We start from the raw sequence: 24,816 nt of genomic DNA, 5'->3' as shown, positions 1-24,816 counted from the left end.
CAAAAAACAGCGGAGATAGTATTTCATTTGGATTCTTTACAATTTAGTCATTTTTTTATAAACTTGCTTTATAAATGGACCCAAAACAACTTACTCCATTTTGCAAAATAAGTCTTTAAAAAAAGGCTAAATTGTACGCACACAAAAAAAATCAGGAAATGCCCCTTCTTAGGAAGCCCCTTCTTAGGAAAAATTGCTTTCGTTTTGTAGTACCAACTTTCAACAAAATTGTCGAAAGGATAGTCAGATACTCACATGTTGGATAATTTGCTCAAAAGATGTAAAGGAGTGAATCTGAACATTTTCCTTTGCAGCACAGATGGTTTCGATCAAGCATTATTATTACAAGAAATTCCATCTGATTACTGAAGTCAGGAACATCTCTTTATTTTGACAAACCTATTCCTCTCAAGCGTCGAGAATATTGTCTCTCTAGGCTCTGGAGCAGGTGTTGATTAACATGGATTTGAGGCTTCTTGTTTCGGTTGCCACACACTGACGGTCAAACAGAGCAGAGACTACTGCGACGCCTTTCAGATTTGGGAGGCCAAGCTCCATCACTGAACCTGCATTTGAAGCATTGATGCCACCAATAGCCACCACAGGCAATTTTGAGGCCAGGCAAACTGTCTTCAAGCCATCAAACCCCAACGTAGGATTGTTCGCCTTTGTCGAGGTAGGGAAAACACCACCACAGCCAATGTAGTCTGCCCCATCATTCCAGGCCTGCTGGGCTTGAGCAGGGGTCTTGCAGGAGACGCCTATGATTTTACCTGGGCCTAGGAGCTCCCGCACCTCGCCTGCTGACATGTCCGACTGACCAACATGGACACCGTCTGCATCGCATGCCAGGGCAATGTCCACCCGATCGTTGATCAGCAGTGGTACTCCACTGGACTTGCAAATCTCCATGCAAGCTTTGGCAGCTTCCAAAAACTCTCTTGTTTCGGAATCTTTTTCTCTGAACATCAGAAACAGGAAATGCGTCAGCAAACTACAATAGAGAAGGATTGCATTACAGGGGAAACCATGATTGTTTCAATAGGCAGACCTCAGTTGCACAACGGTAGCGCCACCTTCGATGGCAGCTTGCACGGCTTCTTTTATCGAACGCCCCCACTTTTTGTTCATCCTAGAGTCTGTCACAGCATACAGGAATAGTTGGTCTGGTTTGAAACTTGGCTGTGACCCAACATTGTATGGAGGGCACTTTAGCTTGAAAAGGTGGTCAAAAGGTCCTTGAGGTCCATTTCCAATTATAAGATCTCTACTGTGAAGCAGAGCAGATTCTACGAAGTTCTTGGCCACCTGGATAGTTCACATGTGCAACAAAGAACACAATAAGTCTCTACTGTTTTGAAAAGAACATGTGAAAATATGCATATAGCGCCAACTGTTCAGGAAACCAATGTTCAATGGAATTGATTAACAAGCCCAGAATGGTATCTATTAAAACAGGGAAAAACAAAGTCTCAGGAAAAGTTTGTTCTGATAATATGGCAAGATGTGTGTGTATACACATTTGATCACACAACTAAACAAATCACTGTTCTTTCAAAAAAGCAAGTTCTGCCAGAAAATAAGCCAAAACAGGCCTTATTCAACATACCATTGGCTGGTTTCTAACCAAAATGTTTAATACAGTAACATGCAAAAGTCTACTAAAATGGATACAATGCTACTTACTATAGGTAAAGTAATACTCTAAAGTAACATGCATTACATTAAATGGTCAAAACATCACTACTAAAGAATCACTCATCCCTTTCTTAGGTAGCAGCTTTTGTAACACAACAGTGTAAAGTAGTGTAATATAATAATAGCAAAATTGTCAGGGGAACTGTTTCAAAACCTTGTGCCACAGTTACTTCGCTATATGAAGGTGCAATGTGGAAAAAGGACTGGAAGACTAACCTGAACGGCATGCAGCATTGTTGCACCTTTTGCTAATTCAGAAGCTATACATGACGCTAAAGTGCAACCAGTTCCATGTGTGTTACGGGTCTGTATACGATGCCCATGGAGCTCAACGAATTCCTTACCTGATGAAAATAGTTCAGAATTTCAAATGAGGTTGCAAAAAGTCAGGAAGGAGATGTGACAATGGACAATGCCATAGTACTATGATACTCATACCATCAAAAAATATATCAATTGCTTCTGAAGATTCTGGCATATCCCCACCTTTCACAAGCACATATCTGCATAATCAAATTATTTGCATCAGTAAATAATTCATTAGCAGATTTACAGTTTAATAGGAATGTAAAGATTGCATTCTTGCATAATACATTAATACTGCATTAGCAATGCCAAGGCATAGTTAAAGCTGCAATGGTTTGGCACTTATCCAAGAAAGGCCTAAGAATACAAAATGCACCATTCACTCTCATGCAAAAACATATGAGTATGGCCCAAAAGGTAAGGACAATCAAATTCTCCTTATGCCGGAGTAAATCTATACATGAAAAATTAAAAATAAAATTTCAAAGTATATCAACAAGATTGCTTCAATAGATGGGATCATACCCGTAGGACTTAGTTAACAAAAATGGTTACCAAGTCTACATTACTCAGGCAGGTGTAATATCTCGATGTAATAAAACAGGATAGTGCACATGTAGTAACTAAAAAGGCAAGTAAGATGGAAGCACTTAAGAACAACATCATAATATTCATGAAAACAGGACACACATACTTTGGACCAAATTTGTAAATGGATTCTGCTGCACTGCGCATGTCAGAAATAGTATGCAATGGTACATTCCCAAGTAATCTCGATGCTTCTTTGACATTTGGAGTGACTATATCAGCCATAGCAAATAATTCATCCCTGCACCCAAAACAATTGTAACACTCACATTGAAGTTTTGTGAACTAAGATGTTAAGTAAAACACTCCAAACAGAAGTTATAAATACAAATAGCACAAACCAAATATTAATCATGTACCTATATACAGAAATAGTAGATGATTCTGAAAGAGTATCCCCACTTGTGGACACCATAACTGGATCCACCACTAAAGCTGCCTTCAGAAGCACAAGTCATATTGAATAAATATATGGGTTGGAAATCTAGCATAGATAAGTGATAATTGAAGACGTGCAGATATTTTGCCAGACCTTTGACTGGAAACTTCTTGAGACTCTCACATAACACCTTAACTACTCCAATTGAAGGGAGCATTCCTGTCTTCACCTGATCAACTCAAAAGGTAATAATGCATATACTGTATAAGTTACAATAGCACCAGCAGCACTTAAATACACAAACATAAATCATATTACTCCCAAATTCAAACTTTAGATTAATATCTTGGCCTCTCGAAACACTGCTAAAATCAGAAATATTTCTGACAATAAACCGTAACACATTAACAAAAACGTCAAGTACTTCAGAACAAGTTTCCCACCTTGCAATCAAGGAATTTCTACCTGCCAGAGCTAAAAAAACACACAATCTTCCATCTGTAGACTGTAGGTATACAGCCCGCTAGCTGTTTGTAGTTGACAGTGCCGAATGACAATTGAAAAACAGTCCAATTTCATGAAATTTTATTCCAAGTCCAAACACCAAATTCATTAAGACCCAATCTATCTCACAACCATCCTGGAAACTCTTTCCAAACAGATTGCCAATACCTATGTTTCGGGTTCTGGCCCAAGTGATCTTGCAAGTCATAAATATCTAAATGCATATCGTCCAAATTCACAGACACACACACTAAGCTGCACTAAGATTGTGAAAAAGGCAAAGAGGACTCACCACATCCACCGACATGTCGGAAAGAACCGAGTTGAGCTGCTCCCGGATGAACTCCTCCGGCACAACATGGATCCCCTACAGCACCGCCCAATCATTTTCCTCTCTTTAAGGCTCAAGCCATTGCCGCCAACAGGAGCGCAAGAAATCAAGAGACAAGAGGAGAAACCTAGTGACGTACCTGGACGCCTACGGTGTTCTGGGCGGTGACGGCGGTGACGACGGAGGAGCAGTAGGCCCCCCGCGCGGCGCAGGCCTTGATGTCGGCCTGGACGCCCGCCCCGCCGCCGGAGTCGGAGCCGGCCACCGTCAGCACGTGCGGCCAGGGCATCTCCCGCGCCGACGCCGCCGCGAGGAGCCTGTACGGGCGGCGGCGCCGCCTTGGAGGAGGGCGCGGAAGCCGTCGGGAGAAGAGGAGGAGGGTGGAGGAGGGCACGCGGCCTGGGTGTACTGCTTGTGGTGGTGCTGCTGCTGCGGATGCCATTGCCATCCTGTAATGGAGGAGGAAAGTTCACGTCACGAGTCAAACTTTACTCCACTTTCCTTTTAGCAATCAAAGAAAAAAAAACACGCAGCCTCGCTTATCCTAATAGGTCCTAAATTTAAATTTTTTTGTTGAATTTATATTTAAATTTAGGTTTTTCTAATCGTGGTTTATTTTTCAGTTTTGATTTTTTATCATAGTTTATTTTTCAGTCTTGGTTTTTCATCGTATATAACAATTTTATTCATAAATTATTTTTTTATAAATATATCCTTTTGGTTTTTTTTCAAAAAAATTAAACAATCACCCAATGGTATAACCATGTTGTAGTGCTATGGCTGGGTAGTAAGGAATAAAAAAAATATTGATTCTCTCCTCTCCCTACGCTATATTCCTGTGTGTCGTGTGGCCACAGCGATAAATATATACGGTTATGTTTCATATTGTTTACCGCTTTGCAAACATACATCGCTGATGCCCTAAGCAGACAATCTGGCCGGTGAATTGGATAGAGAATGTGAATTAGATGGTAGGAAACATAGTAGACTAGAAATAAATTGGGTACCTAATAAGTAGATGTAAGGTCGTTTACATATTTATTTCATTGGGTTTTTTCAATTTGTCACTGAATTCTTATATATTACAAGGATATCGGTTGAATAATAGTTCTGGTGGCAGTTTTGTAAATAAGGCTACACTTGACAGTACATAATTCCCATGCTTAATTTTTTTCCTAAGTCTAATTAAACGTATTACAAGGTGTCACATGGCTATCAAAGATCAAAGTCTCCTCTGTTGCATGGCTGTTCGTCAGTACCAGAAGCCACACAAAAACATATTCAAATGACTTTTCTGCTGGATAGCATAGAACTCATTAGGAATTAAGATGACCATACAAATGCAGACCTTCTGTTATAAAGAACATATATACTTCTGTCAACAGTGAACAAATCAAAGCATTTTTAATTAGATAATGAACAAATTAAAACATAAAGTGTGCAAAACTTATGTTATAAAGAACATATATACTCTCCATGCATGCCATCGGACATTATTACTACACTAGTTCACGTCATCTCTGACGGATTCATACTCTTACCTGTGACGGGTAAAGTGTTTGGTCACAGATTAGTGGTCACTGATGGCATTGAGCCACCTGTGACGGATAAAGACCCGTCAAAGGTAAAAGTCACCTTTAACGGAGTACAACTAAAATCCGTCACTGATGATCTTCACCTGTGACGGGTAAATATATTAACTCGTTGATGGCGATCCTTATCTGTGAGGGGTCTCAATTGAGACCCGTCCCAGACCTAAAGAATGTGGCAAAAAAATTATAAGCCCAGCTAGTCGCAGACTTTTATTAGGCATTAATAAATCACAAAAATAATCACATTCACAATTATTTTGACACAAAATAGAATCACAGGAAACATCACAATCACGTTTATCTAGCCAAAGAACAAAATCACTTCACATTCACAATCATTTGGGCACAAAAAAATCAAAAAAATCATCACCACGGCCAGATCTGGCGGTTGGGGCCGGATCCGCCCAGGAGCTCCAGATCCGACCGACGCCTGCAAGCTTGGGCCAGTGGAGGTGTAGGCGGAGACGTGGGCGGTAGTAGAGACGGCAAAGCCCATGGTCGGAGGTGGAGTCGGCAGAGCCCGCGAGTGGTGGCATAGGCGGCGGCTGGAGCTCGAGCTGGCGGAGGTGGAGGGCGCTGCGATCAGGCCGCCACCACCTCCCCTCCCGCCCTTGGCTGCCACTGCGCCACGGCTCTAGATCCGTCCGGTGCCATCGCGCCTCCCCTCCCGCCCCTGCTGGATCTAGCGGAGGGGAGGACGTCACCGCCCCTGCCGGAATAGCACGCTACCCCTCCCGCCCCTGCCTGGCCGCCGCTCACATAGAGAGAGGCGGAGATAGAGAAATGGGGAATGGAAGAAAGAACCGAGAGAAATGGGGGAGAGAACCGAGAGATCGGTCGGTCTTATCTCCTCCCGTTGTGGGCCTCGCTGGGAGAAAATAATATCTCCTCCCTCACCTCAAACGGGTGAGAGCTTAAACCCGTTTGAGGTGAGGAAACCTCACCTCTGACAGGTCCTACTGGGAGAAAATAAAATCTCCTCCCTCACTGCTTATGACCTCATCTGTGACGGGCCGGAAAATAAATCCGTTACAGGTGATGGCCCATCACATGTGACGGCTTATAAAGCCATGACCCGTCATAGGTGAGAGGATACCAGTGATGGGTCGGTCAAGAAATTCGTCACTAAGTCATCTCTGACGGGGTTTTCTTTAGGACCGTCACACGTAAGGGGATACCTGTGACGGGCCGCGGCCGGATGGCTCACCGATGACGGCAAACCGAATGACCCGTCAAAGGTGATGGGCATCTCTGACCAATCCATAGGCCTGTCACTGTTATCCCGTCACAGATGTAGGGTTTTGGCGTAAGTGTATTTGAGTTCTTTTCCAGCCTTTCAGGATGAAATATAATCTTCAATCGTTCGATATAACGTGCTCTCACTTTTGGTATACTTCCATGCACTATTGCTCCAATTAATAGGATGGTTAGGCGAATTATCAAGTTGTTCCTGAAGTATCGACACATGGTTTTCTACATGTGTCCTGAATACCTAGGATCAGTACACCACATGAAAGCTTTGCACACCATGTATGTTCAGGCTTCTTCTTGAAACAATTAATGTTCAGATTTAGTTAAATTAGTACAAATCAGTACAACAAACCAAATACTAGTATGCACATGCATGCGAACCAGGCCCTAATGTAAGCACAATCTGCCTTCCTGCCTAGTGGCGGAGGATGAAAAAAAATAGAATAACGGAGAGCTAAGAGCAACACAGTATAAAAAAAAAATAGTCCACAGTGAATTAAATATTCTAGGTGATTAAAATATTATGAAAGTAGTTTATAGAAAACAAATAGCAAAAGTTACCATAACACCATGAACAATCAATAGACAAAAAAAATGTTATTTGCACTATATATCTAACACATCACACTAAACATCTACCGTGGATAATATTTTTTTATTTTATCCCGAGACCTACTCCTATAGACTGCTTCAACCGGATACATTATGTCTTATAATTTAGCTACTGTCACCAGGGACTGGACCGGTTTGGTTGTTCTAAGTGTAATACTAAGTGCATACTAAAAATTTCTCGGTTACATGAAAATATATAAAACTAATTATACCAAGTGTTACATTTAAATTAAAAACACATAAACAAGTATTAAAATTGAATTATATCTTAAGAAAACGAAGATTCGAGGATAGAGCTAGAGGAGGGGAGCATAGTGCATAGATAATACAGATATGAATAATCTGCTATTGCTCTCTGTAAAACAAAAATCAATAAAATATTAGTAAATTGACAATGGAGATAGATATACTGTGATTTGGTACATCAACAAATAAAATCAGAAATTCACTGTAACGGAGGAAAGTTCACGTTACGAGTCAAACTTTACTCCACTAGGAATAACATCGTTGTCAAATCTACATCAAATTCAACCAACCTCGACCTTGCCGTCTAAACACTTCCGGGTCTTCTTTCTGCTTTGCTTTCGGACTTGTTTAGTTCCTAAATTTTTTTAAAAAAATATCATATTAAATTTTTGGACACCTAAATAAAGCATTAAACATAGATCAATTAAAAAACTAATTGCACAGTTACGAAAGAAATCTTGAGACGAATCTTTTGAGCCTAATTAGTTCATGATTAGCCATAAGTGCTATAGTAACCACCATGTGCTAATGACGGATTAAGTAGGCTCAAAAGATTCATCTCGTGATTTCCAGGCTAGCCATGAAATTCATTTTTTCATTCGTGTCCGAAAACCCCTTCCGTCATCCGATCAAACACTAACGTGATACTTCTTTAAAAAAATTTCACTATCTAAACAACGTGAGGTTATTTTCAAGAGCCTCCCACCCAGCATCAGCCGAGCAGCCGCTTATGGAATTTCGGAAGCTACGCTCTGGAGCGAACGGCTACCACCTCAGGACTCCTAGCTGCTTGCCTCTTGGAAGCACTTCTTTCTCCAAGCTGTTTAGCTATAGCCATTCTGTGCTGATCTTTTCTGTTTTGCCGCCGCTGGGCCGGGGCTTTCTGTTCAGGGCTTCTCTCTCTTCCTTCGGTTTAGTTTGTCGGATTTTTTTCGTTACTTGGTCCTGTTTCCGTTTTGTCTCTCGTTTAATGTTATGCAGGTGGGGAAGCTCTCCCCCGGTGATTTCTCAAAAAAAAAAACAATTTTTATGTAATTTTTCTTTCTTTTTTTCGAAACTGCTCCTGGCTCCCTGTTTTTTTAGGTATCAGTTTGGAGAAAAATTTGCCTACCCACACGTGTGTGTGCGCGTCGCCGGAGTTGGAGATGGCAACCGCTACGGACGACCCCTCACTGTGCCGCCGCCCGAGCCCGTCCCGCAATAGTCAGGCCTCCTTAGCCTACCCACATCACGTCTCGGCCCATCATCCTCCACCGCGCCGCCGCCTCTGCCCACCCCTAACCACGCCATCGCGAACGCCCCCTCACCGCATCGCTGCCCAAGCCCATCCCCTCTCACCACGCCGCCGTTGTTACAACGTCACCTCGGCGTGCTATTTTAAAATTCAATTCTCTTCTACTCTCCTAAGCCAAAGCGGGTCGGAAGGAAGCCAATCCCAACCCATCCATGACGAGACCCAGGGCGACCACCGCCGTCGTGCGAGCTACTTCCGGAGCCGCGGTCTCCAGGCCTAGACGGGCCAGCACCAGGCCTAGGGCACCCTCCTTCCTCTCCCCTGTCGCGCCGCCGCCTACCGCTCGAGCGTGCACCGAGAGGCGCACCAGCTCCTCCTCACTGTCGTCGCATGACACTTCGACAGTAGCGGGCCTTGGCTCCCTCTCCTCCCCAGCCTCCTCCGCCTCCCCGAACCCCGCGCAGCCCAGGTCTATATCGTCGAGGCTGTGGCCCACGACACCTTCTAGCGACGCGCGCCAACATCGAGTGATATGGGGATGGAGCCGACGCATTCGGACCAGGAGGTTGCACCGGTAGAGTGACTGGATCTAGTCTAGTCTTTCTCCGCTTGCTGATTGTAGTCGTCTCTATCTCACCATGCGATTCAACACGTTGACCCAGGGGTACAAATGCATGAGAAAGTGTGTAATTGAGGAAAAATAATTTCAAGATACAAGAAACCATAAAAATGGCAAAGTAGCAAACTAAACCATGTATGGATGATATTTTAGCGAAGCCCAATCACTAATGATATTATAGCGAATCTATTCTTTTGCAATATCAGATATGCAATTTTCTCCATTACAGGATAATAATTTGTAATTTGCTCTTCTCAAGGCCTTTTCTGTTAAACTCGGTTCGACCTGGGGGTCATCTTTTTTATCTTTTAGAGAAAAAGTCAAACGGTATATTTATAAATAAAAAATAATTTATAAATAGGACATTTATATACTTATTCTCAGTGATCTAAAAACTAAAGCTAAAAAATAAAATATGATTACAAACTCTAAAATCAACTTCAAATTTAAGGTTAAAAATTTAACTTTGTTATTATAAGCATAAAGATAAGCAAAACGAAAAGGTGCGGCCAATGCGCTTTACACTGCTATTCATGTAGCATTGTAGCTTAATCTTCGCCTAACTAAAATACAAGTCTTTAAGAAATGTTTTAACTAAATTGCTAAAGTGCACCATGATATAAAGCGCGCGTGCTAAAACCCTCAAAATTACAAATTATCTACCTTGTAGAATAGTGTTGTATGTAAAAAAATCAAACCTCAAAATTCTAAGGATATTCAAACTTTTATTACGAGTGATAAACCAAACAAGTATAAATTTCAGCTTTGGAGTTTGGACGTGCGAACCAACAAACGCCTCGCCGTCGCCGTCAGCTTAATGGAAAAGAAAGCCAGCATTTTCTGTTGACCCCACATTTGCGAGATCGATCTCAGCATCTTCCCCAACTCCGGCCAATATGAACGATCTCATGACCGACTCCTTCGTCAGCGCGGCGGCGGCGGCGGCGGCGCAGGGGAAGCAAGGCGGAGGGTCCGCCGATGGTGGAGGCGGCGGCCCAGGCGACGAGAAGATCCAGGCGTTCTTGCGGGAGGCAGAGGCCGCCAAGAACGAGATGGCCGCGCTGCGGGACGAGCTGTCCCGCCTCCAGGCCGCGCACGAGGCGTCCAAGACGCTGCTCCGCCCCGGCGCGCCGCGCGCCGCCACGCAGGCCGCTCTCGTCCGCCTCCTCGGCTCCGCCCGCCGCCTCCGCGCGCGGCTCGCGTCCATGGACCGCCGCGCCCCCGCCCCGGCGGCCGCCGCCACCACGGCCGGCCTGCGCGGCCGCCTGCAGGAGCTCACCGCGGGGGTCCAGGTCCTCCGGCGCCAGGTCTCCGCGGAGCGACGGGGCGATGCGGCTCGCTGCTACCTCGCCGTCGCCGGGGAGGCCCCGACCGATGAGCAGGTGGACCGCCTCGTCGCCGCAGGCGGGGCCTCGGCTACCACCGACGCCGAGGCGGCGGTGCGGGCGGCCATGCTGTCCTCCTCAGAGGCGGAGGAGGTGGAGGGCGGGCTGCTCGAGCTGCAGCAGCTGTTCCTCGACATGGCGGCGCTGGTGGAGTCTCAGGGAGCGCGCGTGGACGACATCGAGCGGCACGTGGCGGCGGCTGCGGGGGACGTGGGCGCCGCGGAGGGGGAGCTCCGGGAGGCCCAGCGGCTGCGTGCCGCCGCGCGGAGGCGGCGGCTGTGCCTCTCCGCTGGCCTCGCTGTGCTGCTTCTCGTCGTCCTGGCCGCGGCGGCCGCCGCGTTGGCGCTCGCTCTGGCGCGGCGCAGCTCGCGGGCGATCTCTCCGCGTGGTGAACCACCAAAAACATCGCAATGCTCTTTGGCGTGTTGGCTGCAAAGGCTTTGTGTTCTTGTTTGATTTTTGTTCGACTGCAATGCTGCAATTGATTTGGGGTTTTCTATATGAATTTGTACTGTCAAGTGTCAAGCGACTAAACAGGAACAAAGCATAAAATGTGATTGTTGGGGTGTTTCATAGATAAAACATTTGCAAATGAAAAATAGTTTGTGAATAAATATTTTATACATCTATTCTCAACTATCTAAATGGTAAGCCTGGAAAATAAATATCGGTGAAAAAACACCCAAATCATCTTTAAATTTAAGGTTAAAAATTTAAATTTTAGCTTATTAGTATAAATATAAGTGAAAAGATTGGCATGGCTTGTTTGGTTTAAAGCGAATTTTGACCTTACCGGAATTTTGGAACCTTAGTAAGTTTTAACACTATTAAATTTGGTATTATAGAAATTAAACAAGTGTTAGTAAAATTTGGTAGCAAACCAAATAACCATATGATACTATGTAGGTCGAAACCAAACAAGCCTCAAATCCAAATGTGTGATTGCACGCCTCGTACTCAAAATTTGGTTGCTCGTCTCAGTTTCGAATTGCAAACAGTTGAAAGAATAAACATTTCAAATAAAAAAACAATTTACTAGTGGTTACAGGAGCTTCAGTAGCATTTGAGTTCTCGGTTTGGTTTGACTCCATGTAGAAGTGGATATTCCAGGATTCTAACGGTTTTAAGATATGCCGACCAGACTTCGAAGATGCTCATAGGGATAGAGTTTGTGTGCGTACGTTTTTATGGAAGAGTGTGCATATATTGTGAGCGTATGCGTTATTCTGCGTTTTACAAAAATAATTTACAAAGAGCTAAAGAAACATGTCAGCTCAGTTTCCAAGTTACAAACAGTTGACAAAAAATAAAAAGAAACAACTCACTTTCAAGTTACAGACAGTTGAAACGCCAAACATCTCATATTAGTTTCGAACATATCAGGCACTCATCTCACTTTTCGGTTTACAAAAAGGTTGAAAAAACAAACAGATCAATTTTTAATAACAATATGTTTATAAAAGGTAGGAAAAAAACAAAAAGCACAGTTTCGAATTAGTACCAAAACTTTGAAACAACTCGTATGAAAAAAAAGGTACAAAAAGGTTGAAAAAAACAAACAGATCAATTTGTAATAACAATATGTTTATAAAAGGTAAAAAAACAAAAAGCACAGTTTCAAATTAGTACCAAAACTTTGAAACAACTCGTATGAAAAAGGGAAAAAGGTGAATAATGGAGATGCGGGGGATCGAACCCCGTGCCTCTCGCATGCAAAGCGAGCGCTCTACCATTTGAGCTACATCCCCTTTCTAGCTGGTAATTCATATATTTTTTTAATTATTTGAAGAATCACAAGTTGGGCCTAGGCAGAATCGGCCCACGAGGAAATGGGATGTTTGGTAGCGGAAACGGAGACTTTGAGAGGGTACGATCGGTTTAGTCCCACCTCGGCGGGAGATAGCGAGGAGGCATCGGGGCCAGGCTATAAAAGGAAGCGGATCAGAGCGGGTTAGGGCATGATCCTTCAGGCAGTTAAAGGGAGATGAGGAGTGGTAAAATCTCGCTATTTTCCGCTGCGAGAGGGGTGCCCGCCCCAACCAAGCCTGTTACGACAATTGGGGCATCCCCGTGTCTACCATCTGATCCCGAAAACTTAAATTCTCAATGTTGTGAAGTTTGTTTTGAACAAAAATTTTCATCGAATTTCACATTCTATTATTCTTAAATGTCTCGGAAGCCTTTTTTTGATTTTCTAATGTTTTGAATTCCCTTTTTTTGTTTGTTTGGTTTTCTAATGTTTTGAATTCCCTTTTTTTGTTTGTTTGGTTTCTGTGTGGTTTTGCCGACGATTTTATTTATTCTTACTTTGCCCTTATGTCATATTGAACTTAAATCCTCTTCGACACAATTTTTTTTATATTAAAGACTTTTGTTTTGATTTAATTTATTTGTGTTCTAATAAGTAATACAGAACATAGAAATCAATATGGAAAGGCAGTAACAATCATGATAAAAATATGATAGGAAAGACGGTTATTGTTATGATTAAAATATAAAATATGATAGGAAAGACGGTTATTGTTATGATTAAAATTGTGACTGTGGAGGTATTTATTCTATGATGAATAGAGGTATGATTCAACGAGCCTATGGAAGCCAATTCATATCACAATTTGTACTTGTTAAAACATCAGTATTTTTTGTTTCAAAAAATATGTGTTTTGCATCGTACTGACCACCCTAGAATAAGCATATGTTAAAAGACTTCTAGTGATCAATTTTTAATTTTTAAATTGTTTAGATTTTTATCAGTACTAAATTTAAATTATTGTAATATTAAAATCTCGACAATTATATTGTGGTACTGCGAGTGAACAATGGAAGATTAATGAAAATAAATTTTATTTTTTCTAAAACCAGTAAAGCGCCGACCGTGGGGATCGAACCCACGACCACGTGGTTAAAAGCCACGCGCTCTACCACTGAGCTAGGTCGGCTACTGTTATTTTTTCAAATGAAACACTTTATAAAAAAAAGTCGCGGCCTCACATCGATGGGGTAGCGCAGCTGTGCAAATCAATTTAAAGGTCGATGGCATGGAAACCAAAGGCTCCTATCGTTTCGTATTTTAGAAAAAAATGAAACCGTATTTTTTCAAATAAAAAATAATTTGAAGATAAAACTTTTATACAAGTGTCCATAACGACTCAAAAGCAAAAGTTGTAAAACAAACCACGATAAAAAAGCCATAAAATCAAACCCAAAATTAAGTTTTAAAATTTAAAATTTGGATTATAAACGGTTGTAACTGCGAAACGATAGAGGCCAAAGACTTTACGAACAAATCAATTTCTATTTTGAAAATAAATAAACTTCGATAAAGTAAAAGAAATTACCCTTTGCAGAGGAGAACTAAAATTGAGATAAAATCCACGAATTTGAGAACTTCTCTAATTCTCCTCTTCTTGGTTCTCTTCCCTTTCTTCCCCCTCTGTTCATTTGCAGCAGAAAGAAGCAGCATGCAGCAGGTCAGGGAAGGAGCAAGCCACAACAGTGCAAGAGTAGTGCTGCTGCTGCTGCTGCAGCAAAGTAACAACAGCTGAGGCAGCGAACAACCGCCGGCAACTAGGGCTGATGAAAGAAACGGCTTAGCTGGCTGCTATTGGTCTGATCTGAGCTGCCTCCTTTTGTTTTTCCTTTCTATTTATACTAGCAAATTACACGTTCTTTTCTATAGAAATATATTACAAAATCTGGAGAAATTTTTATTGACTATACTAATATCACTTGTTTGAATCAAATATAGAATACCATAAAATAATAGGGCTAATTTATAAAAAAAAGAAACTATAGATAATAGTGGATTGATAAATTCACTGCCACCACTAGACATTTAAATAGAAAAACTCTAACCAAGATCTAACAGGCGAGATTAGGGTTTGTGGGGTTTGTGATTGTAACAAGAATTTTTAGCACCGCCCACCAGTAGCGCGGTTACCGTGAGAAACACGACAAGTTTATTTCAAAAAAAAAAATAAATTCACACCCCACAGTTTCTCCGTAGTTTTTTCAGCCAAGCCATGTGGTTTTAGATGACCATTGAGCGGTTTGGGCTCAAAATCGTGAACCGTTTGAGTCTGAGGAAGATATAAATGAAAAAAAATCCTACAAAGTTTTAGTTACGTAAAGAAAGAAAATAAATATTATGATATATTTGGTACATGTAGGCCATCTTAGTTGGTAAATAGAAAAGTTCACCTTTGCTAAAAATGTAACATCCAAACACAATTCCCAATTGACCAATAAATATACAACACAACTAAAATTTTATAAGTGCTATAATGCAATATCAATTAGTAGAAAGTTTATGGTGTCCATTATACAAAATAATACTACTGAATTTTCCAGCATATGCTATGTTCAACGAAACTGATCTATTGATACTACTGCAAAATAATACATTCAACTTATGCAAATAACACTACTGACGAAAACATGTCTTCGGAATACCAAGGCCGTGTTCGGCATGCGCATAAATTAACTAAGCCTCCCGCGTTTTTTGCGCGCATGTTTTCCCGAACTGCTAAACGGTGTATTTTTTGTAAAAATTTTCTATAGAAAAGTTGTTTTAAAAAATCATATTAATCTATTTTATATTTTTTAATAATTAATAATTAATTAATCATGTACTAATCTATTACTACGTTTTCCGTGCCAGGGTATAAGTTAACTTATGCCCCTACGCCGAACGCGGCCTAACAAACCTCGTCTTCAGATCTATTAGCATCACATCACTGCAAAGATTATTAGTACACTATTACATCACTATAAAATAATTTAACTAACTTCGTTTAAGGATTTTTCCATCACTGCACAAATAGTTAAGTGCATGAATAAATCATTTTTTCATTTTCAAATATGCCGCGATATCACAGTTTTTTTTTTCTGAAATCTGAAAACATGATGGGAAGTTAAGTGCATGAATAGTGTTTCTATAGCTCCATTTTGTAACTGAAAGTAATATATGGTATTTGTAGGAAAAACGTAGATGTTCCAATGCTCTGTTTCTTCAGCAAGCAAATATTGGAAGTTTCACATTGCCTAGCAATCAGAAAAGTTAGGACTTAATTGTACTAACACGGACGTGTTTGATCATGAAAGTACATTTGGAAGATGATAAACAATCATTGAATTATCTACAGACTACAGGCCCAGTACCAACTACTGGGAGCCATGCCTAGCATTTGTACCGAGGCATCAATAACAAAATCAATATTTTAACTTAAATGAAATCATCTACAGTACTGTTTACTGACATATGTGTCAAATATTAGGTGGGACTCATATGTTAATAAGCAGTAACGCAGACAATGTGGTTATGTGGACTCATTTTAACTAAGCCACGTCATATTGCTAAGTTCCTTTGGAGGACTGTACATATCACCTTCTTTTGAATCCGTGAAGGAGTGTTCAAATTTGTTTGGGGTTGGTATTGTGGTTTTGATCCTAAATCATAAAAAAAATATGTTAGTAGAAGCATTTGCTTTATATTGGGTTCTTTGGCTAACTATAAATGAGATAATTATTTACAAAGTTACAATTAGATCTTATATGAAGGTAATTTTCAAAGCAACTCATTGGTTTTATTTTTGGGCCCAAGTACAGATGTGTGATGATGATAAAAGATTTAATTCTACAAGCATTTTGAAGTTTAGAGACTACATTAATGTAGATTTTCGCTACTTTAGGATGCTAACTATAAATGAGATAGTTTTTGATAAAGTTATAGTTAAAACTTATAAAAGTTTGCCTCACCTTCTAGTTTGGTCAGGACCGTCTTTAGGAATTGGAGGCCCGTGAACAAAATACAAATCGAGACCTAAAATATAAATAGAGGTGATATATGTAGTGGCGTAGCGGCATGGATAGACATCGAAGCAATTGCTAAGACGTGGTGTTTTAGTTGTCACCAGCTGATATGTGCAAAATCTTAGAAATTTGGGCCCTTATCGTTTGTCTTTTTACCTGAAAAAACTAAACAACATAGTTGTAAATGAAAAATAATTTGTGAATACAACTTTTATATACGTGTTCTTAACAATCTAAAAGCAAAAGATAAAAAGAAACTACAATAAAAAAAACCCCAAACTTTCATATACATGTTCTTAAGTTTGAAAATTTAAATTTTTGCTTACCAGCATAAGTAGAAGCAAAAAAAAATGGAACCGACTGAATCTTCGTTGTAGACTTTGGGGACCCTTCAATTTAGGGGAACTTTGTAATGTTGCTGTGCTAAGTGTTGGCTTCAAAGTCATCTAATAACTGGTAGTAGCTTTGTTTTAAGTAAAGGCCGGGTGTTTTTTATCCATTATCTAAACAAAACGATGCAAGAACGGCTTGAGATTATTTTACCTGAATCATCAATTCATTATCATCCAGGATTCAGAAGTATGCCGATAACAACAAACTTCTTCCTGGCAATCAGGATTTCAGTAGCACCCTCTGTGAATTGGCATTAACGAAGTTAATAGAAATACAAGGAGAATGCAGTGGCACTGACATCCAAATCATGTACTCCATCTATTTTACATTATCTATCGATAGCACAGCATGCAAACAAATCAAGAACACACTAAAATCAAATCAAAAGTTTGCAAGAGAGAGAGAGAAAAAAAAGGGAGAAGTGATAACACATATAAAAAAGACATAACAAAACCATTTCACCTTTATTTCCACCTATTTTGGTTTCCTCTATAAAAAAAAGACAAACAATTTAAAACATTGACTTGCTAGACAATGGACAAACACTGTGAAAAACACATGATGAGTAGGTAAACAGCTCTATCTAGCTTCCAATATTAACCATGCAACTTTTCTGGAGTGGCAAGATGACGGCCCCATTAACTCTGTACTCTTTCCTTGCATTTACAAGCCTCCAAATCAACCCAGCTGTTCCAACACACACATGGAAAAAGAGCATGGTAGTACACAAATGGATGGTACTTTGGTACTTTCAGACAGGCTTGTAAAAATTGTAATTTTGGTCAAGGCAAGCATCAAGAGCTACATGGATCAAACTTATGTCTACATCTATGTGGTTATCCTATCTTAGTATCTTATTATCTTATTGTATGTGTTGAAAAAATATTCTGATTACCGAAGGAATCAAACTATTTATATATCGTTCTGCAGAACCCATATAAAATTTTCTCCGTACGAAGGACTTTTGTTCGTTATCATGAGTAGCATATTGTCCGTGCGTTGTAATGAGATTTAATTTAATTATATATATATATATCATAACATGTTATTAACATTATTATTTTATTGATATATGGGTCTATTAACCTCATGGTTCTTTTTTTTTATAATAAGTAGAGTTAGTGAGAACAGTTAATATATGAAATCCATCATCATTTTTTCTTTTAAAAATAGAGTATAGATAAAAAAAAACAATGAGTTGGTAAAGTTCACTTCCACCACCACTAGCAATATTTATAGTAGTACAGATAAATTACTAGATCCGTCACCGCCATATAACCATAGTATACCGTAGATACTCTGGCCGAATACAGACTTAATGTAGAGACAGGATTGAATACCATTATCTGAAAAAGAAAATATCTTAGGAGCTCCATACCCATGCTGGCTGCCACTCACCAAATTATGGATTATGGGCTATAAATACAACTTTGCCATCTTCATTGATGCAAGGCCCCATCACTTGCAAGCTCTTGGTGTTGCTGTGCCCTGCAGAAATGGCCGTCATCGTCGTGGCGCCCATGGCGGCGGCTGCAGCGCCACTGACAATGGCGTTCTTGCTGCTGATGCACGCCATGAGCGTGTCCCGTGGCCAGCTCCAGGTCGGGTTCTACTCCGACTCCTGCCCCGACGCCGAGGACATCGTCACCGCCGCCGTCCAGGACGCCGCCGGCTCCGACCCCACCGTCCTCCCCGCGCTGCTACGCCTCCAGTTCCACGACTGCTTCGTCCGGGTAGGTTTGCGGCGTGCTGTTTCCAGCCGCGGGTGGCGCGCCGGAGTCCCGAGATCGACTGACTGGGGGGTGGTGTTTGTTGTTCCGGCGCCGGCGACGGGCGGACGGGGCGTGCAGGGGTGCGACGCGTCGGTGCTGATCCGGAGCGCGCGGAACGACGCGGAGGTGAACAACAACAAGCACCAGGGGCTGCGGGGGCAGGACGTCGTCGACGCCGCCAAGGCGGAGCTCGAGGACCAGTGCCCCGGCGTCGTCTCCTGCGCCGACATCATCGCCCTCGCCGCGCGCGACGCCATCGCCATGGTAAGCTAAGCATTGTTTGTTTTTTTGTTTGTTCGTCCGTCGAGGCGTGGCGTGGCGCACGCCGGTCGCCCGCCGCGACATTGCTGGGTGTTTTGATGGCAAGCGTGTCGTCGTCAGACGGGCGGGCCGTCGTTCGACGTGCCGACGGGGCGGCGCGACGGGCTGATCTCCAACCTCCGCGACGCCGACGTGCTGCCGGACGTCGTCGACTCCATCCAGGTGCTCCGCTCCAGGTTCGCCGCCAGCGGCCTCAACGACCGCGACCTCGTCCTCCTCACAGGTATGTACCAGTACTGCTGCGTCCATGGTTATCTTCACCTTCACTGACGCCACCAATGGCGTGCAGCGGCGCACACCATCGGCACAACGGCGTGCTTCTTCGTCAAGGACCGGCTGTACAACTACCGGCTGCGCGGCGGCGGCGTCGGGTCGGACCCGTCCATCCCGCCGGCGTTCCTCTCGGAGCTCAAGGCGCGGTGCGCCCCCGGCGACTTCAACACGCGGGTGGCGCTGGACCGCGGCAGCGAGCGCGACTTCGACCTCTCCATCCTCCGCAACATCCGGTCGGGCCTCGCCGTCATCGCCTCCGACGCCGCGCTCGACGCCAGCAACGCCACCCGCGGCCTCGTCACCGCCTACCTCGGCGCGGCCTCGCCCAGGTTCGCGCAGGACTTCGTCGCCGCCATGGTCAAGATGGGCACCATCGGCGCCCTCACCGGCGACGACGGCGAGGTCAGGGACGTCTGCTCCCAGTTCAACACCGACTGATCCGATCACTCCCCCCCCCCCCCCCCCACACACTGTACATTACATCCATTTCCTCTTCACAAATTAAGCTCAAATCAATTTTCAAGAATTCAACAAAAATTGACACACTACACTACACATTCAAGAATTCTAATTACAAATTCGGCAGAATTCGAGTGATTAAGCTTGAAATATATATGCAATGCGACTGTGTGCGGATTAATTGGTGTTTTGAAGGGCATTAATCTCGAGTGTTAATTCGGGTTGTTGAGCTATCTGATACAGTGATTATATATATGTACCCTCGTGCACTGATGCACACCATCAATTGCTGTCAAGAACAGTTGGAACTTTTAACAAAATGTCAGTGATATTCTCTGGACATTGTCATGACGTTAATTACATTGTCATCTGTCCTTGTCATTTTGCATGTAGATCATTAGGCAGGCATCCTGTAGCCATGTTAATGGTATGTATGATGACAGTACGTTTTAGCAGATGTACGTCTCAACGTCGACAGTTGCAAGGAGGACAAAGTCGATTGATCTGCACATTAACACATGACAACTAGCCGTTAATTCAGACCCCATACATTGTGACAAATAATTGATTCGGGTAAACAGAAAAAAAGATCAATATTCTTGGTGATGAGACCAACAATTCGTAGGATGTTGGGCAGAATATTGGGTATGGATTTAGGGATGGACAGAGCTGAACGCAGCGTGCGATTGCTGTATATAAACTCTAGTTCAATTAAATAGACTTTATGACTAAAGTTTAATTTACTTCTACATGATTTTTACGGGCCTCCAATTACATGCCTTTAGAAACCCATTTCAATGACATACAAAATTGAACATCAAACCTATACCATCCGGGAAGGATCTGCCACCCGAGCTGGGATGGCTAGAGCCCTCTATCATATCCGTATCATTAGAGACCTCCTCAGCCATCCCAACAAAATTTGTGTCTTACTGAAGGGAAAAAAGGGTTGGAGGCAACAGTCTAGACAAAATTTGTGTCTTACTGAAGGGAAAAAAGGGTTGGAGGCAACAGTCTAGACGAAGATTGAAGAAGACATTAGTCCGTGCTAATATTTTTTCTGTATCCATCATTGTATACCATCAACAACTCAAAGATGAAAAGTAGCCAAGTGGAGATAGATACGCACGGGCAACATCTTGGAACAGCTATAGCATTGATGCCAACTTCCATTAGAACGCCCATACACATGACAGTGCAGCAAGTGAGTCGATCCAGCAAATTCAGACAAGGCTAATCTCCATGAATTTGCATGCAGCCCATGATCCATAGTTCCATGATGCTGTGGCCCCTATCAATAGGTCTGGAGCTTAAATACTTCCCCTGTAGATAAAGATAAAGCCAGGAGTACGTACATAATCTGTACATACATCGTAAACATTAATTTTGTCGACATTCGAAGAAGAATGGAGTCCATTTTATCCCCTGACTGTTATTAAAGTCTAAAATCAACCTTCAACTGTAAGGCCAGATTTAACTTTTACACCTTTCAACTATATATCAAAACCGGTTGAAATATCCCCAAAGAGCAATACCACCTGATTTGAACAGTGGTTTTTACTATTCATTCAAATAATTTGTTTTTGGACATGTATGGTAATAATTTTGCATCTATTGTTAAAAAATAATTAATTATAATGCCAAGATTAAAAAATAACTTAAAAACTTGGTAGCACTGTTGTAGGTATAGATGGGTTATTTTTAAGGATTAATTTGATCAATATCGCTGCAAATATACACTGTTCTACAAAAATATCATTACTATTAATGAAATCTACTACGTACCACTACAATTAGCAAAATTGAAACTGTGTCGGTTAGGTTACAACGCGAGAAGATCCAGCAACGGCGGCGAGCTCAGTGTAGCTCTGCGCGGTGCAAGCAGATCTGGCGCGCGCGGCGGCAACGATCAGGGTGAAGTTGGAGAAAACCATACTTGTAACGGTCGGTGATGCCCTGTGTGCATTGCAGAACGCCAGTACTTAATTTCTCAAAATATTGTATTGGGTTTATCAAAAAAATATTGGATTGAGAACATATATTTTTTTCTTCAAATTTAGAATACAAGAGAATTGATTTTAGACATGCGTAACTATTCAGAAACCTGTTGTGCACATATTTTATAGCATAATTCTCAAAATTCAGTTTTAAAGATTAATTTTAAACAACACTCGGAAATACTCTAATATGGCACAGTTTGGATTTTCCAAAATTCCAGTGCTACGTACTATATTTCCTAATAGTGATAACATATTTTATTTCAAAACAATAATTTTGAATGGCACGAATCAACCCAACACTTGGCTTAACCGGTTTTGGTTGTCGAGATAGGTAAAACATCTCACTTCTGGTTCCATAGTTAAGGGTTGCTTTTCAGATCTTAATAGTAACAACTAAGAGGAGATACATGACAGTGAATTTTAAACTCTAGAGAGTACATCCCTTATCTATTGCATGCTATCTAAATAGTTATATAAATTTTTTAAAAAATTATAAAGATAGATTAATATGAGATATATCACTACACAAACATGCAAGTTAAAATGTAACTTCTACAATCCATAACAAAAATAACAAATTAAACTCTAAATAGTATATGTATACTCATAATCATATATTTGTTATTTTATTATGTATTATAGAAGTCATATTTAAATTTGTATGTTTGTGAAGTTGCATATTAAGTATTAATCTATCTTCATAATATTTATAAAATTTTTTTATAACTATTTAGATAGCATACAATATATAAGGGGACGTCCCCCGAGAGTTTAAAACGCTTTCCCGGAGATACATTGGTAGTATACTGGCCTTGTTTAGTTCCCAAATTTTTTCTCCAAAAATATCACATCGAATTTTTAGACACCTGAATAAAGCATTAAACATAGATGAACCAAAAAACTAATTGCACAGTTATGAAAGAAATCTTGAGACGAATCTTTTGAGTCTAATTAGGCCATGATTAGCCATAAATGCTACAGTAACCAACATATGCTAATGACGGATTAATTAGGCTCAAAAGATTTGTCTCGCGGTTTCTAGGCTAGCCGTGAAATTCATTTTTTTATTCATGTCCAAAAACCCCTTCCGACATCCGGTCAAACATTTGACGTGACATTTCTTCCAAAAATTTTCTCAACCTAAACACCACCTGAATAAGAGAACGACAATGGCGGCGTCACTTCTCTCAAAAATTAATAATTCATTAGCATATGTTGGTTACTATAGCACTTATGGCTAATCATGGACTAATTAGGCTCAAAAGATCCGTTTCAAGATTTCTTACATAACTGTGTAATTAGTTTTTTGGTTCATCTATGTTTAATATTTTATTTAGGTGTTCAAAAATTCGATGTGATATTTTTAGAAAACAATTTTAGGAACTAGACAAAGCCTAAAAGTCTGTCTGTCTGTATGTGTCTCATTATTTGTACTTGTCTGCCATATTCAGATTGGATAGTGTGTACTGTAAGGTGTGTGCGGTCGCATGGGTGGTTACCTCGTTCGTCTTCGTCTTCGTCCCCGCGCGCGCACCGGTGCCGGTGTTCTCACGTTCCCCGGCCGGAGCTAGCGGCGGCGTCACTGACGGACGCATGCACGCGCAGCTCGGCGCTCGAGATCGATCGACGGGGTGGCCGGGTCACTGACGAGACGGACGAAGAGAGCGACAATGGCGGCGTCACGGGTGATCTCTCTCTCTCTCTCTGTGCCGTGGATGCGTGCATGCATTGGGGGGGTCAGGGTCACGGGGCTGCGAGATCGCAAGCGCAACTTGGCAATTTGCACGTTGGTTTTGGAGCCGTCTACTACTATCTGCTGCTTCTCTTTCTTTTTATCGATCAGTTTGTTGATAGATGAGATGGTCAGGGTCTGTTGGGGGAGCTTTAAATTTTAAAAAGCAGCTGCTTGATAGATAGTTTCTAAGAATCTAAAAAACTCATAAACTCAGCTTCTCTAGATTCTGAAAAATTCTAAATACCTAGTTATAGATTTTTAAAAATTGTAGACCGTTTGGAGCAGCTTCTGGCAGCAGAAACAGTTTTTATGAAAAGGTGCAGCGGAGAGAAGCGCCTCCAAACAGCCCCTCAAAGTCAGATGGGCCTATGGGCTGTGTATCTATCATTCATAGCTAGATAAGGCTGGATCCAGATGCAGTCCTTCGTATATAGTCACACACACCGAAAAGGGTTTTATTACCATACCCGCCTTTGGTAGTTTAATGTTTGCCGTGCTTATCGTACTTTTTATTTTGCTTACTGTCAGAATGTAGGGAAATGGACCGTAATCGTTTTTTCATGCCATATAGTTGTGATATAATCACTCCATAAATATACATATCCAAATTCAACATATATAGGTTATAAAAAAATTAACAAATTAACTCTAATTGTTATATTTAGAGTCTTATTTATTTATTTATTTATTTCAACTTCTACAGGTCAAATTGATTTTGCATATTTTCAGTGATATATCACAAATTAATCTATTTTTTTATTATGATAAAACATGAATAATACTTTATACGTGGCTAATTTTTTAAATTTTTTTAAAATCTTTCAAATAAGACGAATGATCAAATGTTGAACACAAAAATCGAAAAATAAAGTTATTATAGGACGGATGTAGTAAATATCTAGGGATCGAGAGTGTGTTACCTGATAAAGAGTTTCCCCTCTAACTATGAGAGAATAAATCTAAGTCGTATATCGTCACTTCAAAATTCTATTCCTGTCTTAGAGCATCTCCAACAACCTCTTTAAATTCGACTAAATCAATGTCTATTTGGTTACTCTCCATTTTATTTGTCAAGTCAAATTTATTTTTCACTCCAATAACTCCTCCATACCTCCTCTCTATTCTGAGTCTATGATGTCAGCCTGTGTATCCATTATTCCTCCTCTTTCTCTCCCTCTTCCTCTCTCTCTCTCCCTCCTGTGTCATAGCTGGGGACAGCAGTGGACGGCGATGGTGACGGCCTCCGCGGTGGGCAACGGCAACGGCAACACACGCCACCATGGGCTTCAGTGTCCTCCCGCTGATGG

General features: G+C 41.5%; 3 protein-coding genes and 3 non-coding genes across 6 annotated transcripts; 3 read left to right on the top strand and 3 right to left on the bottom strand.

Annotated features, from left to right (window-relative positions):
- Positions 1-368: 368 nt before the first annotated feature.
- LOC102701683 (probable thiamine biosynthetic bifunctional enzyme, chloroplastic) lies at positions 369-4,268 on the bottom strand. The gene is made up of 9 exons (XM_006664346.3): positions 3,946-4,268; positions 3,768-3,842; positions 3,125-3,200; positions 2,952-3,027; positions 2,699-2,833; positions 2,137-2,201; positions 1,915-2,042; positions 1,052-1,308; positions 369-961 (listed from the first exon to the last, which is right to left on the bottom strand). Exons 1-9 carry the CDS (start codon positions 4,252-4,254, stop codon positions 433-435), a joined length of 1,650 nt encoding a protein of 549 aa, XP_006664409.3. The 5' UTR covers positions 4,255-4,268; the 3' UTR covers positions 369-432.
- A 5,887-nt stretch (positions 4,269-10,155) lies between these two features.
- Positions 10,156-11,308, top strand: LOC121055990 (syntaxin-related protein KNOLLE-like). Its single transcript, XM_040529512.1, has one exon. It carries the CDS (start codon positions 10,257-10,259, stop codon positions 11,199-11,201), a length of 945 nt encoding a protein of 314 aa, XP_040385446.1. The 5' UTR covers positions 10,156-10,256; the 3' UTR covers positions 11,202-11,308.
- A 1,112-nt stretch (positions 11,309-12,420) lies between these two features.
- Positions 12,421-12,493, bottom strand: TRNAA-UGC. Its single transcript has one exon. It is a non-coding gene; the product is annotated as a tRNA-Ala (tRNA).
- Positions 12,494-12,724: 231 nt separating this feature from the next.
- Positions 12,725-12,834, top strand: LOC121056075. The gene has a single exon (XR_005812978.1). It is a non-coding gene; the product is annotated as a small nucleolar RNA Z279/snoR105/snoR108 (small nucleolar RNA).
- Positions 12,835-13,612: 778 nt separating this feature from the next.
- Positions 13,613-13,684, bottom strand: TRNAK-UUU. The gene has a single exon. It is a non-coding gene; the product is annotated as a tRNA-Lys (tRNA).
- Positions 13,685-18,397: 4,713 nt separating this feature from the next.
- Positions 18,398-20,108, top strand: LOC102720656 (peroxidase 43). Its single transcript, XM_006663812.3, has 4 exons — positions 18,398-18,682; positions 18,800-18,985; positions 19,103-19,265; positions 19,332-20,108. The coding sequence occupies exons 1-4, from the start codon at positions 18,446-18,448 to the stop codon at positions 19,751-19,753; spliced, it is 1,008 nt and encodes a 335-aa protein (XP_006663875.3). The 5' UTR covers positions 18,398-18,445; the 3' UTR covers positions 19,754-20,108.
- Positions 20,109-24,816: the final 4,708 nt, after the last annotated feature.

The sequence above is a fragment of the Oryza brachyantha genome, chromosome 12 (genome assembly GCF_000231095.2).
Source record: "Oryza brachyantha chromosome 12, ObraRS2, whole genome shotgun sequence".
Taxonomy (NCBI): Eukaryota; Viridiplantae; Streptophyta; class Magnoliopsida; order Poales; family Poaceae; genus Oryza; species Oryza brachyantha.
The sequence above is the reverse complement of the archived record's forward strand: the minus strand, read 5'-3'. Positions and strand labels throughout refer to the sequence as shown.